The sequence below is a fragment of the Balaenoptera physalus genome, assembly GCF_965194825.1.
Source record: "Balaenoptera physalus genome assembly, chromosome: 6".
Classification (NCBI taxonomy): domain Eukaryota; kingdom Metazoa; phylum Chordata; class Mammalia; order Artiodactyla; family Balaenopteridae; genus Balaenoptera; species Balaenoptera physalus.
In genome coordinates, this window is record NC_138885.1 from 20,720,523 (window position 1) to 20,740,050 (window position 19,528).

Sequence of the window (19,528 nt, forward strand, 5' to 3'; positions counted from 1 at the left end):
GTCTTCGTTGCTGCACGTGGGCTTTCATAGTTGTGGCGAGCGGGGGCTACTCTTCGCTGCGGTTCGCGGGCTTCTCATTGCAGTGGCTTCTCTTGTTGTGGAGCATGGGCTCTAGGGGCGCGGGCTTCAGTAGTCGTGGCACGCGGGCTCAGTAGTTGTGGCTTGCGGGCTGTAGAGTGCAGGCTCAGCAGTTGTGGCGCACAGGCTTAGTTACTAGGCGGCATGTGGGATCTTCCTGGACCAGGGCTCGAACCGTGTCCCCTACATTGGCAGGCGGATTCCTAACCACTGTGCCACCAGGGAAGCCCAAAAAGGGCTTTCTAATGATGTCTTTTCTGTGCAATAACTCTGGGGACATTTAGCCTCTGAGATGTAGCTAAAGGTATTAAACTCATCCATACCTTAGACACAGATGCCTTGACTCCTAGTTTTTTTCACTAGAGCAGCTGAGCAGATTTATTTTACCATCATGAGAAAGACTGGGAAAAACAGATTTAGGAAGAAAGAGAATCAATAGTTCTACTGTTGGACTCATTATATTTCAGATGTGTCTTAGACATTTAGGTAGGAATGTCCAGTAAGCAGTTAGGTATATTACTCTGGAGACTTCAAGAGGGAAGCTGCGGAGAGGCCATCAGTGTACAAAAGGTATCTAAAGAAATAAGACTGGATGAAATCACTGAGAGAAAAAGTAGAGCAGAGAACCAGAAGAACCCAGGAAAAATTCCTGGGATTCAGCAGCATTTGGAAGTTGGATGGAGGTAGCCAGCACTGAAAACTGAGTAGTGCCCAGTAAGGTAGGAGGAAAACCAGAAAAATGTGGTATTCAGAAGTAAGAGGCAGACAATATTTCAACAAGTCCTAACAGCTTTAGACATTAAAAAAAAAAAAAAAAAAAGCTACAATACCATGGTACTTTACAGAATCATATGCCCCCAATATAACTCAATCCCTTTATCCCAAAATAGTTCCACTTCCTATAGTCCCAACTCTGGTTAATGGCATCACCCAGTCACCAAAATTCTCTCCTTCACCCATATCAAACCTGACATTAACTCTGATAGATTCTGCCATTTTAACATATACCTTTCACTTCTTATCTATTCTTTCTTCCCTAATGCTCCCAACTAAATTCAGGTCCTCAAGTCTCAGCAGGACTATTGAAATAATCTCTTATGTATACCCCTGCCTCTTGGCTTAGTCTGGTACAATCCATCTTCCACACTGTGGCCAGAGAAAATTCTCCAAAGTATGTATCTGATCATATTGCTTTCTCTCTCTCTCTCTCTCTCTCTCTCCTTCAAAATTCCTCAGGACCTAAAGTGATGGTTTCTAGGCTTTGGGATTTCATTAATCAGTACCTCCCCCTTTGAAAAACTGTACTGATATCTCTACTAGAACATACTTCTCATTTTGGATTGCAGCTGCTATCTTCTCACTGGACTGGGACTTCCTTGAGAGCAGAAACTATGACTTCATTCACTTATGCGCTCATTCACACACATTCAACAATATTTATTGAGGGTCTATAATGCACCAAGAACCACACTAGGTCCTGGGATAATGTAAGTAAAAACAAACACAGTTCCTGTCCTCAATTGTGTTTATAATCTAGTTAGGGAGACATGTATCAAATAAGCAACAAATTAATATAAAACTTCTACCATTGGGCTTCCCTGGTGGCACAGAGGTTGAGAATCTGCCTGCCAATGCAGGGGACACGGGTTCGTGCCCCGGTCTGGGAAGATCCCACACGCCGCGGAGCAACTAGGCCCATGAGCCACAACTGTTGAGCCTGCGCGTCTGGAGCCTGTGCTCCGCAACAAGAGAGGCCGCGATAGTGAGAGGCCCGCCCACTGCGATGAAGAGTGGCCCCCACTTGCCGCAACTGGAGAAAGCCCTTGCATAGAAACGAAGACCCAACACAGCCAAAAATAAATAAATAAATAAATAAATATTTTTAAAGAAACAAAAAAAAACTTCTACCATGACAAGAGCTATGAAGGAGAAGCATATAGTGTATAGAGAGCTTAAAATAAGGGATTTGAGCCAATCAGAGTTGGGGAGAGAATTTTCAGAAGTGTTGCTTGAGCTGGGATCTGAAGAGCAGACAAGAGCTAAAAGGTAGAGAGGCAAAGAGGACAGTGAAGAATATCTGAGGCAGAGGAATAAGAAATAAGACCACAGTAAGAAATAAGACCACTGGGGCTGGAGGTGAGAAAGCAAAACATTCTTGGTACAAAGTGACAAGATCACATGGGGCCCTATGTCGGCTGAGGAATTTTATCTATCAAAAAGCAATGAGGTTTTCAGGCTTCCCTGGTGGCACAGTGGTTAAGAATCTGCCTGCCAATGTAGGGGACACAGGTTCGAGCCCTGGTTCAGGAAGATCCCACATGCCGCGGAGCAACTAAGCCCGTGAGCCACAACTACTGAAGCCCACGAGCCACAACTATTGAAGCCCATGCGCCTAGAGCCCGGGCTCTGCAACAAGAGAAGCCATTGCAATGAGAAGCCCACGCACCGCAACGAAGAGTAGCCCCCCCTCGCCGCAACTAAAACAAAGCGCGTGTGCAGCAACGAGGACCCAATGCAGCCAAAATTAAAATAAATAAATTTAAATTAAAAAAAATAAAGTTAAAAAAAAAAGAAGCAATGAAGTTTTCAATTAGGAGATGACAAAACTAGAGCTGAATTTTGAAAAGACTCTTCTGGCCCTAAAACAATACTGCTCACACCCAGAATCTCAAAAATCTCTCAGGAAAATCACTTTTTCAGGCTTTTCTCGCCCATGTTTTCTACTACAAGTACTTCTCCAAAACATACTCCTGGGGGGAAAAAAAATCCCACCACCATCAGATTCCAAAGGACAACCACGCATAGTTATCCAAGTACTTCTCTTCACTGTACTCTACCCTTCCCCATATTTTCGATCTCCCCTAAAAAGGAAGTCAGCTCTAATTCAATTTATATTACCCAACCAGAAAACTTAAACTTATATTGATGTAAAAAAAATGATACAAATGAACTTAGTTACAAAACAGAAAGAAACTCACAGACACAGCAAACAAAATTATAGTTACCGAAAGAGAAAGGGGGGTGGGGGGAGGGATAAATTAGGAGCTTGGGATTAACATATACACACTACTATGTAGAAAACAGATAACCAACAAGGACCTACTGTATAGCACAGGGAGCTAAGCTCAATGTTTTATAATAACCTATAACGGAAAAGAATCTGAAAAGGAATATATACGTGTGTGTATGTGTGCATGCGTGTCTGTGTGTGTGACTGTACCACTGTGCTGTACACCTGAAACCAACTAACAAGCTAATCAACTACAGTTGATACTGTAAATCAACTATACTTCAATTAATAAAAAGTATATTCGAGATTGGTTCAAGATGGCAGAGTAGAAGGACGAGCCCTCACTCCCTCTTGCAAGAACACCAGAATCACAACTAACTGCTGAACAATCATCAAGAGGAAGACACTGGAATTCACCAAAAAAGATACCCCACATCCAAAGACAAAGGAGAAGCCACAATGAGATGGTAGGACGGGCACAATCACAATAAAATCAAATCCCGTAACTGCTGGGTGGGTGACTCACAAACTGGAGAACACTTATACCACAAAAGTCCACCCAATGGAGTGAAGGTTCTGAGCCCCATGTCAGGCTTCTGAACCTGGGGGTCTGGAAACGGGAGGAAGAATTCCTAGAGAATTAGACTTTGAAGGCTAGCAGGATTTGACTGTAGGACTTCAACAGGACTGGGGGAAACAGAGACTCCACTCTTGGAGGGCACACACAAAGTAGTGTGCGCATCAGGACACAGGGGAAGGAGCAGTGACCCCATAGGAGACTGAATCAGACCTACCTGCTAGTGTTGGAGGGTCTCCTGCACAGGTGGGGGGTGGCTCTGTCTCAGCATGAGGACAAGGACACTGGTAGCAGAAGTTCTGGGAAGTATTCCTTGGCGTGAGACCTCCCAGAGTCTGGCATAAGCCCCACCAAAGAGCCCGGGTAGGCTCCAGTGTTGGGTCACCTCAGGCCAAACAACCAACAGGGAGGGAACCCAGCCCCACCCATCAGCAGAGGAGCGGATTAAAGTTTCACTGAGCTCTGCCCACCAAAGCAACAGCCAGCTCTACCCATCACCAGTCCCTCGCATTAAGAAACTTGCACAAGCCTCATAGATAGCCTCACCCACCAGAGGGCAGACAGCAGAAGCAAGAAGAACTACAATCCTGCAGCCTGTGGAACAAAAACCACATTCACAGAAAGACAGACAAGATGAAAAGGCAGAGGGCTATGTACCAGACGAAGGAACAAGATAAAACCCCAGAAAGACAACTAAATGAAGTAGAGGTAGGAAACCTTCCAGAAAAAGAATTCAGAATAATGATAGTGAAGATGATACAGGACCTCGGAAAAAGAACGGAGGCAAAGATCGAGAAGATGTAAGAAATGTCTACCAAAGACCTAGAAGAATTAAAGAAAAAAAAAAAGATGAATAATACAATAACTGAAATGAAAACTATACTAGAAGGAATCAATAGCAGAATAACTGAGACAGAAGAACGGATAAGTGACCTGGAAGACAGAATAATGGAATTCACTGCTGCAGAACAGAATAAAGAAAAAAGAATGAAAAGAAATGAAGACAGCCTAAGAGACCTCTGGGACAACATTAATAGCAACAACATTCGCATTATAGGGGTCCCAGAAGGAGAAGAGAGAGAGAAAGGACCAGAGAAAATATTTGACGAGATTATAGTCGAAAACTTCCCTAACATGGGAAAGGAAATAGACACCCAAGCCCAGGAATCACAGAGAGTCCCATACAGGATAAACCCAAGGTGAAACACGCCGAGACACATAGTAACCAAGCTGGCAAAAATTAAAGACAAAGAAAAATTATTGAAAGCAGCAAGAGAAAAATGACAAATAACATACAAGGGAACTCCCATAAGGTTAACAGCTGATTTCTCAGCAGAAACTCTACAAGCCAGAAGGGAATGGCATGATATACTGAAAGTGATGAAAGGGAAGAACCTACAACCAAGATTACTCTACCCAGCAAGGATCTCATTCAGATTCGATGGAGAAATCAAGAGCTTTACAGACAAGCAAAAGCTAAGAGAATTCAGTACCACCAAACCAGCTCTACAACAAATGCTAAAGGCACTGCTCTAAGTGGGAAACACATGAGAAGAAAAGGACCTACAAAAACAAACCCAAAACAATTAAGAAAATGGTAACAGGAACATACATATTGATAATTACCTTAAACGTGAATGGATTAAATGCTCCAACCAAAAGACACAGACTTGCTGAATGGATACAGAAACAAGACCCATATATATGCTGTATACAAGAGACCCACTTCAGACCTAGGGACACATTCAGACTGAAAGTGAGGGGATGGAAAAAGATATTCCATGCAAATGGACATCAAAAGAAAGCTGGAGTAGCAATGCTCATATCAGATAAAATAGAGTTTAAAATAAAGAATGTTACAAGAGACAAGGAAGGACACTACGTAATAATCAAGGGATCAATCCAAGAATAAGATATAACAATTATAAATATATATGCACCCAACATAGGAGCACCTCAATACATAAGGCAACTGCTAACAGCTATAAAAGAGGAAATTGACAGTAACACAATAATAGTGGGGGATATTAACACCTCACTTACACCAATGGACAGATCATCCAAACAGAAAATTAATAAGGAAACACAAGCTTTAAATGACACAATAAACCAGATAGATTTCATTGATATTTATAGGACATTCCATCCAAAAACAGCAGATTGCACTTTCTTCTCAAGTGTGCACGGAACACTCTCCAGGATAGATCACATCTTGGGGCACAAATCAAGCCTCAGTAAATTTAAGAAAATTGAGATGATATCAAGCATCTTTTCTGACCACAACGCTATGAGATTAGAAATGAATTACAGGGAAAAAATGTAAAAAACACAAACACATGGAGGCTAAACAATACCTTGCTAAATAACCAAGAGATCACTGAAGAAATCAAAGAGGAAATCAGAAAATACCTAGAGACAAATGATAATGAAAACACGACGATCCAAAACCTATGGGATGCAGCAAAAGCAGTTCTAAGAGGGAAGTTTATAGCTATACAAGCCTACCTCAAGAAACAAGAAAAATCTCAAATAAACAATCTAACCTTACACTTAAAAGAACTAGAGAAAGAAGAACAAACAAAACCCAAAGTTAGTAAAAGGAAAGAAATCATAAAGATCAGAGCAGAAATAAATGAAATAGAAACAAAACAATAGCAAAGATCAATAAAACTAAAAGCTGGTACTTTGAGAAGATAAACAAAATTGATAAACCATTAGCCAGACTCATCAAGAAAAAGAGGGAGAGGACGCAAATCAATAAAATTAGAAATGAAAAAGGAGAAGTTACAACAGACACCGCAGAAATATAAAGCATCCTAAGAGACTACTACAAGCAACTCTATGCCAATAAAATGGACACCTGGAAGAAATGGACAAATTCTTAGAAAGGTATAACCTTCCAAGACTGAACCAGGAAGAAATAGAAAATATGAACAGACTAATCACAAGTAATGAAATTGAAACTGTGACTAAAAATCTTCCAACAGGGCTTCCCTGATGGCACAGTGGTCAAAAATCCACCTGCCAATGCAGGGGACACGGGTTTGAGCCCTGGTCTGGGAAGATCCCACATGCCGCGGAGCAAATAAGCCCACGCTCCACAGCTACTGAGCCTGTGCTCTAGAGCCCGTGAGCCACAACTACTGAACCCGTGCGCCACAACTACTGAAGCCTGCGTGCCTAGAGCCTGTGCTCCGCAACAAAAGAAGCCACCGCAATGAGAAGGCTGTGCACACTGCAACGAAGAGCAGCCCCCACACCCTGAAACTAGAGAAAGCCCACGCGCAGCAACAAAGACCCGATGCAGCCAGTAAATAAATAAATAAAATTAATTAATTAAAACAAAAATTTTTTTAAATAAACAACAAAACAAAATCTTCCAACAAACAAAAGTCCAGGACCAGAAGGCTTCACAGGTGAATTCTATCAAACATTTACAGAAGAGCTAACACCCATCCTTCTCAAACTCTTCCAAAAAATTGCAGAGGAAGAAACACTCCCAAACTCATACTATGAGGCCACCATCACCCTGATACCAAAACCAGACAAGGATACTACAAAAAAAAGAAAATTACAGACCAATATCACTGATGAATATAGATGTGAAAATCCTCAACAAAGTACTAGCAAACAGAATCCAACAACACATTCAAAGGATCACACACCATGATCAAGTGGGATTTATCCCAGGGATGCAAGGATTCTTCAATACACGCAGATCAATCAATGTGATACACCATATTAATAAACTGAAGGAGAAAAACCATATGATCATCTCAATAGATGCAGAAAAAGCTTTTGACAAAATTCAACACCCATTTACGATAAAAACTCTCCAGAAAGTGGGCATAGAGGGAACCTACCTCAACATAATAAAGGCCATATACAACAAACCCACAGCAAACACCATTCTCAATGGTGAAAAACTGAAAGCATTTCCTGTAAGATCAGGAACAAGATAAGGATGTCCATTCTCACCACTATTACTCAACACAGTTTTGGAAGTCCTAGCCATGGCAATCAGAGAAGAAAAAGAAATAAAAGGAATCCAAATTGGAAAAGAAAAAGTAAAACTGTCACTGTTTGCAGATGAGATGATACTATACATAGAGAATCCTACAGATGCCACAAGAATACTACTAGAGCTAATCAATGAATTTGGTAAAGTTTCAGGATACAAAATTAATGCACAGAAATCTCTGGCATTCCCATACACTAATGATGAAAAATTTGAAAGAGAAATTAAGGAAACACGCCCATTTACCATTGCAACAAAAAGAATAAAATACCTAGGAATACACCTACCTAGGGAGACAAAAGACCTGTATGCAGAAAACTATAAGACACTGATACCAACAGATGGAGAGATATACCACGTTCTTGGATTGGAAGAGTCAATATTGTGAAAATGACTATACTACCCAAAGCAATCTACACATTCAATGCAAGCCCTATCAAATTACCAATGGCATTTTTTACAGAACTAGAACAAAAAATCTTAAAATTTGTATGGAGACACAAAAGACCCCAAATAGCCAAAGCAGTCTTGGGGGAAAAAAAGGGAGCTGGAGGAATCAGACTCCCTGACTTCAGACTATACTACAAAGCTACAGTAATCAAGACAATATCGTACTGGCAGAAAAACAGAAATATGGATCAATGGAACAAGATAGAAAGCCCAGAGATAAACCCATGCACCTATGGTCAACTAATCTATGACAAAGGAGGCAAGGATATACAATGGAGAAAAGACAGTCTCTTCAATAAGTGGTGCTGGGAAAATTGGACAGCTACATGTAAAAGAATGAAATTAGAACACTCCTTAACACCACACACAAAAATAAACTCAAAATGGATTAGAGACCTAAATGTAAGGCCAGACACTATAAAACTCTTAGAGGAAAACATAGGCAGAACACTCTATGACATAAATCACAGCAAGATCCTTTTTGACCCACCTCCTAGAGAAATGGAAATAAAAACAAAAATAAACAAATGGGACCTAATAAAACTTAAAAGCTTTTGCACAGCAAAGGAAACCATAAACAAGACGAAAAGACAACCCTCAGAATGGGAGAAAATATTTGCAAACAAATCAACAGACAAAGGATTAATCTCCAAAATATATAAACAGCTCATGAAGCTCAATATTAAAAAAACAAACAGCCCAATCCAAAAATGGGCAGACGACCTAAATAGACATTGCTCCAAAGAAGACATTCAGATGGCCAAGAAGCACATGTAAAGCTGCTCAACATCACTAATTATTAGAGAAATGCAAATCAAAACTACAATGAGGTATCACCTCACACCAGTTAGAATGGGCATCATCAGAAAATCTACGAACAACAAATGCTGCAGAGGGTGTGGAGAAAAGGGCACCCTCTTCCACTGTTGGTGGGAATGTAAATTGATACAGCCACTATGGAGAACAGTATGGAGGTTCCTTATTAAACTAAAAATAGAATTACCATGTGACCCAGCAATCCCACTACGGGGCATATACCCAGAGAAAACCGTAATTCAAAAATACACCTCATGCACCTCAATGTTCATTGCACTATTTACAATAGCCAGGTCATGGAAGCAACCTAAATGCCCATCGACAGGCGAATGGATAAAGAAGATGTGGTACATGTATAGAATGGAATATTACTCAGCCATAAAAAGGAACAAAACTGAGTCATTTATAGAGACGTGGATGGATCTAGAGGCTGTCATACAGAGTGAAGTAAGTCAGAAAGAGAAAAACAAATATCATACATTAACACATATATGTGGAACCTAGAACAATGGTACAGATGAACCGGTTTGCAGGGCAGAAATTGAGACACAGATGTAGAGAACAAACGTATGGACACCAACGTATGGACAGATGAACCAGTTTGCAGGGCAGAAATTGAGACACAGATGTAGAGAACAAACGTATGGACACCAAGGGGGGAAAGCGGGGGCCGGTGGGGGTGGTGGTGTGATGAATTGGGAGATTGGGATTGACATGTATACACTGATGTGTATAAAATGGATGACTAATAAGAACCTGCTGTATAAAAAAATAAATAAAATTCAAAAATTCAAAAAAAAAGTATATTCAATCACTTAAGATTAACTTAATTGAAATAAATACCCACTTTATATTTTTTTAGCTTACAGACACCATTCTGAGGCTTCTTTACAATCAAAATTGAACCAAAGTGAATTGAAGTCTTCATTTCTGAATATAAAACACTACGCACTTTTATTAGGTACCTAATAAAAAATTTTAAGTTTATTTTTGAAAAGGCAATACATGAACATGTTAGAAGAGTTCAAAAATATCAAATTCAATGTATGTCTCCCAGTGGGAACCAATTTTACCTGTTGTGTGTATATGTGTATTCTTGTAAAGAAAATCTATACAAATATGTTCCTATAAAAGGGTTTCATCTTCAAGGAATTCATGGAAAAGACTCTGACAAGTACAGGTTTCTGGTAACTGACTATACTGCTGAACTGAATGAATAAGCATTTTCAGAACTCTAATGGAAAACTGATGAACTCATAAAAGTGCTAACAAAAGATGAAAAAGAAAATTAATTACATTGGACTGAGTGAACTGATGAGGATGATTATAATTTTTGTGACTTTCTGTTTGAATTAAAAAAAAAATCCCACAAGGACTCAGAGGCAAAAAATATACAAATCAATTTTCACTGCAAAGTAAAGGAGCTGTTACAGTGGAGGATTACTGGACTGAATGTCAATATCATGACACAGTATGAGTGTGTTTCGTGTTTGGTAATTGTAATCATTGTTGCTTTTGTTGTGGTCATCCATTTACAGTGCTTGGTGTCAGTCTATTTATCTCTTGTAAAAATAAAATACAGTGTGTGTGTGTGTATGTGAGAGAGAGAGAGAGAGAGAGAGAAAAAAAATAAATAAATAAATAAAATCTATAATCATACAAGCACTTACATGTACATATTCCTTTGTTCATTTTACCCAAACAGTAGCATCTTCCTTTTTTTTTCCTACTTAATACCTTGGTGGTCCTTCCACATAAAAGCTGCCTTCTTTTTTTTTAAAGGTATCCTTTTTAATTTTTATTTATTTTTAAAATAAATTTATTTATCTATTTTTGGCTGCGTTGGCTCTTCATTGCTGCTCATGGGCTTCCTCTAGTTGCCGGGAGCAGGAGCCACTCCTCATTGCGGTGCACAGGCTTCCCATTGTGGTGGCTTCCCTTGTTGCGGAGCACGGGCTCTAGGCATGCGGGCCTCAGCAGTTGTGGCACACAGGCTCAGCAGCTGTGGCACACGGGCCTAGCTGCTCTGTGGCATGTGGGATCCTCCCGGACCACGGCTTGAACCCGTATCCCCTGCACTGGCAGGCGGATTCTTAACCACTGCACCACCAGGGAAGTCCCTGCCTTCTTTTTATACCAGTCTATTTTAAGTTGATAACTTAAGTTTGGATGCATTATAGAACTCTGTATTTTTATTCCCTCTCCGCCAATGTTTTATGTTTTTGATGTCACAATTTACATCTTTTTATCTTGTGTATCTCTTAGCAAAGTATTGTAGTTATAGCTTTTTTTTTTTTACTACTTATGTCTTTTTGTCTCATACAAGCTTTGTAAGTGATTAACCTACCACGTTTACAACTTTAAATTATTCTGATTTTTACTGCATATTTACCTTTCCTAGTAAGACTTATACTTTCATATGTTTTCCTGCAACTAATTAGCACCCTCTTGTTTCAGCTTAAATAAGTCCTTTTAACATTTCTTGTAAGGCCAGTCTACTGGTGATGAACTCTGTTAGCTTTTGCTTGTCTGGAAAACTCTTTCTCTCTCCTTCAACTCTGAAGCATAGCTTTTTTTGGTAGAGTATTCTTGGTTGGTAGCTTTTCTTCTTTCAGCACTTTGATGCCTTCTTCTTTTTAAGAGCTGACTAGTATTTTATTGCATAGATGTATCAAATCATCCAATCCTCAATTCATGGACAGTCATACTTCCAAGCTTTTGCAATTATAAACTACTACTAAGAATACCCATATGATATATGACGTCAAACATCTTCTCATATGTCTATTTACCATCTGTATATCTTCTTTGTGAAGTATTTGCTCAGATCCTTTGCCTATTTTTAAATTGGGTTCTTTGTTTTCTTATTGAGTTTTACGAGTTCTTTGCATACTTGGGATACCAGTCCTTTATCAGATACGTGTTTTGCAAAGACTTTCTCCTTGTATTTTCACTATTAACAGTGCCTTTCACAGAGCAGAGGTCTTTAATTTTAATGAAGTCCAACTTAATTTTTTCTTTCATGGATCATCTTTTGGTGTTGTATCTAAAAACTCATTGCCTATGACAATAAAATGGACAACCTGGAAGAAATGGACAAATTCTTAGAAAGGTACAGTCTTCAAAGACTGAACCAGAAAGAAATAGAAAATATGAACAGACCAATCACAAGTACTGAAATTGAAACTCTGATTTAAAATCTTCCAACAAACAAAAGTCCAGGACCAGACTGCTTCACAGGCAAATTTTATCAAACATTTAGAGAAGAGTTAACACCTCTCCTTCTCAAACCACTGCAAAAATTGCAGACAAAAGAACACTCCCAAGCTCATTCTACGAGTCCATCATCTCCCTGATACCAAAACCAGACAAAGATATAACAAAAAAAGAAAATTACAGGCCAATATCACTGATGAGCACAGAGGCAAAAATCCTCAACAAAATACTAGCAAACAGAATCCAACAACACATTAAAAGGATTATACACCATGATCAAGTGGGATTTATCCCAGGGATGCAAGGATTCTTCAATACACACAAGTCAATCAATGTGATACACCATATTAACAAACTGAAGAATAAAAACCATATGATCATCTCAATAGATGCAGAAAACGCTTCTGACAAAATTCAACACCTATTTATGATAAAAACTCTCCAGAAAGTGGGCATAGAGGGAACCTACCTCAACATAATAAGGCCATATACGATAAGCCCACAGTAAACATCATTCTCAGTGGTGAAACACTGAAAGCATTTCCTCTAAGATCAGGAACAAGACAAGGATGTCCACTCTCACCACTTTATTCAACATAATTTTGGAAGTCCTAGCCATGGCAGAGAAGAATAATAAATAAAAGGAATCCAAATTGGAAAAGAAGAAGTAAAACTGTCACTGTTTGCACATGACATGATACTATACATAGAAAATCCTAAAGATGCTCCCAGAAAACTACTAGAGCTAATCAATGAATTTGGTAGAGTTGCAGGATACAAAATTAATACACAGAAATCTCTTGCATTCCTATACACTAACAACAAAAGATCAAAAAGAGAAATTAAGGAAACAATCCCATTTACCATCACGTCAAAAAGAATAAAATACCTAGGAATAAACCTACCTAAGGAGGCAAAAGACCTGTACTCAAAAAACTGTAAGATACTGATGAAAGAAACCAAAGATGACACAAACAGATGGAGATATACCATGTTCTTGGATTAGAAGAATCGATACTGTGAAAATGACTCTATTACCCAAAGCAAACTACAGATTCAGTGCAATCCCTAGCAAATTACCAACAGCATTTTTTAAAGAATTAGAACAAAAAATGTTACAATTTTTTTTGGAAAAAAAAATTTGTGTATGGAAACACAAAAGACCCCAAATAGCCAAAGCAATTTTGAGAAAGAAAAATGGAGTTTGAGGAATCAGGCTCCCTGACTTCAGACTACCTACAAAGCTACAGCCATCAAAAAAGCATGGTAGGGGGGCTTTCCTGGTGGCGCAGTGGTTGAGAATCCGCCTGCCAATGTAGGGGACACGGGTTCGAGCCATGGCCCAGGAAGATCCCACATGCCGTGGAGCAACTAAGCCCGTGCGCCACAGCTACTGAGCCTGTGCCCTAGAGCCCGCAAGCCACAACTATTGAGCCCATGTGCTGCAACTACTGAAGCCCGCGCACCTAGAGCCCGTGCTCTGCAACAAGAGAAGCCACTGCAATGAGAAGCCTGTGCACCACAACAAAGAGTAGCCCCCCGATCGCCACAACTAGAGAAAGCCCATGTGCAGCAACAAAGACCCAACGCAGCCAAAAACAATAAATAAAATAATAAATAAATTTAAAAAAAATTAAAAAAAAAAAAGCATGGTAGGGCTTCCCTGGCAGTCCAGTGGTTAAGACTTCGCCTTCCAATGAAGGGGGTGCGGGTTTGATCCCTGGTCAGGGAGCTAAGATCCCACATGCCTTGGGGCCAAAAAACCGAAACATAAAACAGAAGCAACATTTTAACACATTCAATAAAGACTTTAAAAATGGTACACGTTAAAAAAAAAATTTTTTTTTTATAATTTAAAAACAAAGAAGAAAAAAAAATGGTCCACATTAAAAAAAAAATCTTGGGAAAAAAAAAGCAGCATGGTACTGGCACAAAAACAGAAATATAGATCAATGGAACAAGATAGACAGTCCAGAGATAAACCCATGCACCCAGGGTCACCTAATCTATGACAAAGGAGGCAAGAATATACAATGGAGAAAAGACAGTCTCTTCAATAAGTGGTGCTGGGAAAACTGGACAGCTATATGTAAAAGAATGAAACTAGAACACTCCCTAACACCATACACAAAAATAAACTCAAAGTGGATTAAAGACCTAAATGTAAGGCTTGACACTATAAAACTCTTAGAGGAAAACATAGGCAGAACACAAATCGCAGCAAGATCTTTTTTGATCCACCTCCTAGAGTAATACAAATAGAAACAAAAATAAACAAATGGGATCAAGTAAACTGAAAAGCTTTTGCACAGCAACGGAAACCATAAACAATACAAAAAGACCACCTCAGTATGGGAGAAAATATTTGCAAACAAAGCAACCAACAAGGGATTAATCTCCAAAATATGCAAACAGCTCATACAGCTCAATATCAGAAAAACAAACAACCCAATCAAAAAATGGGTGGAAGATCTAAATAGACATTTCTCCAAAGAAGACATACAGATGGCCAGAAAACCACATGAAAAGATGCTCAACATCACTAATTATTAGAGAAATGCAAATTGAAACTACAATGAGGTTATCACCTATCACCGGTGATGGCCATCATGAAAAAATCTACAAACAATAAATGCTGGAGAGGGTGTGGAGAAAAGGGAACCCTCCTACACTGTTGGTGGGAAGGTAGACTGGTACAGCCACTATGGAGAACAGTATGGAGGTTCCTTAGAAAACTAAAAATAGAGCTACTGGGGACGTCCCTGGTGGTCCAGTGGTTAAGAATCTGCCTTCCAATGCAAGGGACACAGGTTCAATCCCTGGTCGGGGAACCAAGATCCCACACGTGTGGGGCAACTAAGCCCGCGCACTGCAACTAGTGAGCCTGTGCGCTCTAGAGCCTATGTGCCACAATTAGAGAGCCCACGTGCTGCAACTACTGAGCCTGCACACTCTGGAGCCCGCCACAACTAGAGTGAAGCCTGCACACTGCAACAAAGAGCCCGCGCCGCAACGAAGAATTCTGCATGCTGCAACGAAGATCCTGTGTGCCAAAAACAAGAACTGCCACAGCCAAATAAATAAATGAATATTTAAAAAAAATAAAAATAGAGCTACTATATGACCAGCAATCCCACTCCTAGGCATATACCTGGAGAAAACCATAATTTGAAAAGATACATGCACCCCAATGTTCATTGCAGCACTATTTACAGTAGCCAGGACATGGAAGCAAGCTAATGTCCATCAACAGAAGAATGGATAAAGAAGATGTGGTACATATATAACAATGGAATATTACTCAGCAATATAAAAGAACAAAATAATGCCATTTGCTGCAACATGGATGGACCTAGAGATTGTCATACTGAGTGAATTTAAGTCAGACACAGAAAGACAAATATCATACGATATCGCTTATATGTGGAATCTAAGAAAAGGGTACAAGTGACCTTACTTACATAACAGAAGTAGAGTCACAGATGTGGAAAACAAACTTAGGGTTGCCAGGGGACAAGTGGGGTGGGGGAGGGATGAGTTGGGATTGACATATGCACACTACTATATATAGAATAGATGACTAGAGGGGACCTGCTGTACAGCACAAGGAACTCTGCTCAATTCTGTAATGGCCTATATGGGAAAAGAATCTAAAAAAAGAGTGGATATATGTATGACTGATTCACTTTGCTATACACCTGAAGCTAACACAGCACCGTGAATCAACTATACTCCAATAAAAATTTAAAAAAAAAAAATCTCACTGCCAAACACAAGGTCACCTCCATTTTCTCCTATGTTATCTTCCAGGGGTTTTAAAGTTCTGCATTTTACATTTAGGGATATGATCTACTTAGAGTTAATTTTTGTGAAAGTTGTGAGATCTGTGTCTCGATTCTTTTTTTTCCATACACATGTCCAGTTGTTTCAGCACTATTTGTTGAAAAGACTATCTTTTCTCAATTGAATTACCTTTGCTCCTTTGTCAAAGATCAGTTGACCATGTTTGTGTGGATCTATTCCCAGGCTCCCTATTCTGTTCCACTGATGTATGTGTCTATTCTTTTGCCAGCAAACGCTGTCTTTGGTACTGTAGCTTTGAGGTCGGGTAAAGTCAGTTCAGCTTCTCTGGTATTGTGTTGGCTATTTTGGGTCTTTTACCTTTCCATGTAAACTTTAGAATCGATTTGCACATATCTACAAAATAACTTTCTAAATTTTTTTTTATTGGGATTGCATTTGAATCTACAGATCAAGTTGGGAAGAACTGACATCTAATGATATTAAACCTTCGAATCCATGAACCCAGAATATCCTTCCACTTATATCTACTTTGAGTTACTTAATCAGAGTTCTGTTGTTTTCTGTATACAGATCCTGTACATATTTTAGATTGATACCTAAGTATTACTTTTTGTAAATGGTATTGTTTTTAACTGCAAATTTCAATTATACGTTGCTGGTATACAGGAAAGCAATTGACTATTGTATATTATAATCCTGCTATAGCCACTTACTAGTTCCAGTTTTTTTAGTACTCTGAGATTTTCTACATGAACAATTGTGTTATCCGTGAACAAAGTCAGTTTTATTTCTTCCCAATCTGCTTAGCTTTGACTTCCTTTTCTTACAGGACTTATAATACAACGTTGAAAAGAGCAGTGACGGGGACATCCATGCCTTAGCAGGAAAGCTTCTAGTTTCTCACCATTAAGTATGATGCTAGCTGTCAAGTTTTTATAAACGTTCTTCATCAAGTTGAAGAAGTTCTCCTCTATTCCTAGTTTGTTAGAGCTTTTATCATGAATGAGCGTTGGAGGTAGACACTTCTTAAATGTTGGTTTAAGTCAATCTATCCTGGAACTTTTAAGCAGCCTAAGATGTGAGGCAAGGTAGGTAAGAAGCTAGACAACCGTTCATGATAGCTGCCTACCAAATCAACAGCTCAACACTGTGGCCTGACGAGGGCAGGCAGAGCCAAGCTATATTAGTACCTTGAGCATGGGAGCCCCGAAACAATGACAAAAGCCTGGAGATATAATCAAGAACTCAATGAAAAGTAGTATTAATTGCTTTCGAAGTATGACTTCTTCACGTATACACTACTATGTAGAAAACAGATAACTAATGAGAACTTACTGTAGAGCACAGGGAACTCTTCTCAATGCTCTGTGGTGACCTAAATGGGAAGGAAATCCAAAAAAGAGGCGATATATGTATACTTATAGCTGATTCACTTTGCTGTACAGCAGAAACTAACACAACATTGTAAAGCAACTATACGCCAATAAAAATTAATTTAAAAAGGAATCCTGATATCACAATGCAAAAAAAAAAAAAAAAGTATGTCTTCCTGTACGTTGTATCTTTGGCAAATAGCTAAAATTTAAAACTTAGCAACTTCATTCACACACATTAGGCGCTCCTGGCTCAGAGCCAGAGACCCACCGACTCCCAGTCTGCAAAATTTCTTGCAGGGACAGGATAAAGAGTTAATCAATAGATATGTGCGGTGTTACCATATTAAACACTGATAACTTTTTAACTCAGTTCCTTTTACACTATCTGCTTCTCTTTAACCTTCTCTTTCAAATCACAGAGTGATTTGAAAACACACTACAGATAGGGACTCCAAACCTAGTTTAGAAATTCAGCTCCTCTGGTTGCTAATCAAATAACCTTTGGCAAGCAATTAAAAAAGTAAACCCACGGCCTGCGTGGTCGTAGGATTCAAACAAAATAATGTAGGAAAAAAGAACTGAAGTGCGGCACAAACGTAGGCGGGGGGGGAGGGGGGGCGGGGGCGACGGGAGAAACATTTCTTATGCACCCTTTCCCAGGTAGGTCCTTCCCAGAGCCGCCCGTTGGGCGGAGGCTGTCCGTCGGGGACTTGGGAGTCGGGAGCCTACGAGACTGCGCAAACCGACGCTAGAGAAAAATGGAGGATGTGGCGTGCGACTGCGACAGAAGAAGGTTCTTCTCTTTTTTAAAGCGCCGCCAGACTCCCGGCCCAAGAACCAGCCGGGATTTCAGAGCACACGCCCAGGCCCCACGGCGCAGCCGCCCACCCGCTCGCTCGCCCGCCCGCGTCTCTCGCCACCCGACCCGAAACCAGCCTCTTCTCGCCTCTCCTCCCCGCCCTTCTCCCAGCCAATCCTAGACCCGGCATGCACCGCGCCGACCTTTCCCTTCCAGCCTACCCCCACCTTTGGGCGCCTCCAAATGACAAGCGGCGCGGAGCATTGTGGTCCCGTGCGCGAGAGCGAGGCCCGGGGCAGGAAAAAGAAAGCAAAAGACTAGGGCGAGCCGGTAGGGCGGCCCCCGCGCACGCGCACGGGCGGCGGCGGTGGTGAAAAAGGGCGGTGCGTGGTCTACGGCGAGCGGAGTGGGGCGGGGTCGCGCGGCCTTGGCTGGGAGTCCGCGAGCTGGGAGGGGCGGGGGGTGGGTGAGGGAGCGGGCGGAGGAGGAAGTGTCATGGCGTCGGGCCGTGGAGCTTCTTCTCGCTGGTTCTTTACTCGGGAACAGCTGGAGAACACGCCGAGCCGCCGCTGCGGAGTGGAGGCGGATAAAGAGCTCTCGTACCGCCAGCAGGCGGCCAACCTCATCCAGGACATGGGACAGCGTCTCAATGTGTATCCTTTCCTATTTTTGGCCCTCCGCCGCTCACGCCCTGTCCTCCTCACTGCTCGCCCGGTCGCCGGGCCTGGTGCCCCGCGAACATGGCGCCGCCACCTCGGTCTTAACTGGGCCTCGGCCGCGCCGTAAGGGAAGACAGGTTCGGGTTCTGGAGGCTCCGAGCGGCCGGCGGCGGAGGAGGGGAGGAGGAAGGGAGTCCGGTGAATGCGGGCCGGGAGGCTGCGTTGTATAATCTATTTGGGGCCGCGCGTGGTGACGGCGGGGGATGGGAGTGCCGCCCGGGCGAGAGGGAAATCTTAGGGATTATCGCAGAAAAGAGGCGGCTGCTTCTACTTCTAGTCCGAGAAGGGGTTGAGAGCTAGGAGGGAGATGCTGAAAGGCGTAAGTGTTCTCTGCAGCCTTTCCCCGCCCTCCTCGCCGGTTTGATGGCTGTTCTCTTGTACCTTGGGAGCGCACGGGACGTCTTTATGTTCTTGGCATGGTTTTGCATGGGTGCGCGCGCGCGTTTCAGCTGTTTGATTTTCGGTTTAGTCGTAGCCATTGATAAATCCTTCTTGGGCTCGCTTAATAGCAGTATTGGAGTGGAATGCTCGGCGTTTGTTATTATTCCTGCTATTTATTCGGTGTGGAGCCTTTTCGATCCGCCAGCCCCCACGCCACCATCCTGTGGGTATTTAGTTCCTTATTATTACAGTTTGGGGATTGGTTTTGAGTGAACGGGGGCCTT

The 19,528-nt window shown here is 41.2% G+C and overlaps 3 protein-coding genes across 7 annotated transcripts in view; 2 read left to right on the forward strand and 1 right to left on the reverse strand.

Annotated features, from left to right (window-relative positions):
* The window catches only part of ACMSD (aminocarboxymuconate semialdehyde decarboxylase), a 94,770-nt gene extending 76,814 nt beyond the window's left edge, over positions 1–17,956 (forward strand). Inside the window, exon 10 of the mRNA XM_082465929.1 lies at positions 16,799–17,956. Within this exon, the coding sequence (XP_082322055.1) occupies positions 16,799–16,807 (9 nt within the window). The 3' untranslated portion in view covers positions 16,808–17,956. The remainder of the gene's footprint in view (positions 1–16,798) is intronic.
* Positions 1–18,417, reverse strand: part of TMEM163 (transmembrane protein 163) — a 419,722-nt gene extending 401,305 nt beyond the window's left edge. For both annotated transcript variants that reach the window (XM_082465934.1, XM_082465933.1), the window contains exon 1: positions 18,372–18,417. The gene's annotated coding sequence lies outside the window, so the exon portion shown is untranslated. The remainder of the gene's footprint in view (positions 1–18,371) is intronic.
* A 179-nt stretch (positions 18,418–18,596) lies between these two features.
* CCNT2 (cyclin T2) overlaps positions 18,597–19,528 on the forward strand; it is a 48,140-nt gene continuing 47,208 nt past the window's right edge. For 3 of the 4 annotated variants that reach the window (XM_082465837.1, XM_082465852.1, XM_082465848.1), the window contains exon 1: positions 18,597–18,797. In XM_082465837.1, coding sequence (XP_082321963.1) covers positions 18,640–18,797 — 158 coding nt within the window. In that variant the 5' untranslated portion in view covers positions 18,597–18,639. The remainder of the gene's footprint in view (positions 18,798–19,528) is intronic. The other variant, XM_082465853.1, reaches the window with a different exon arrangement.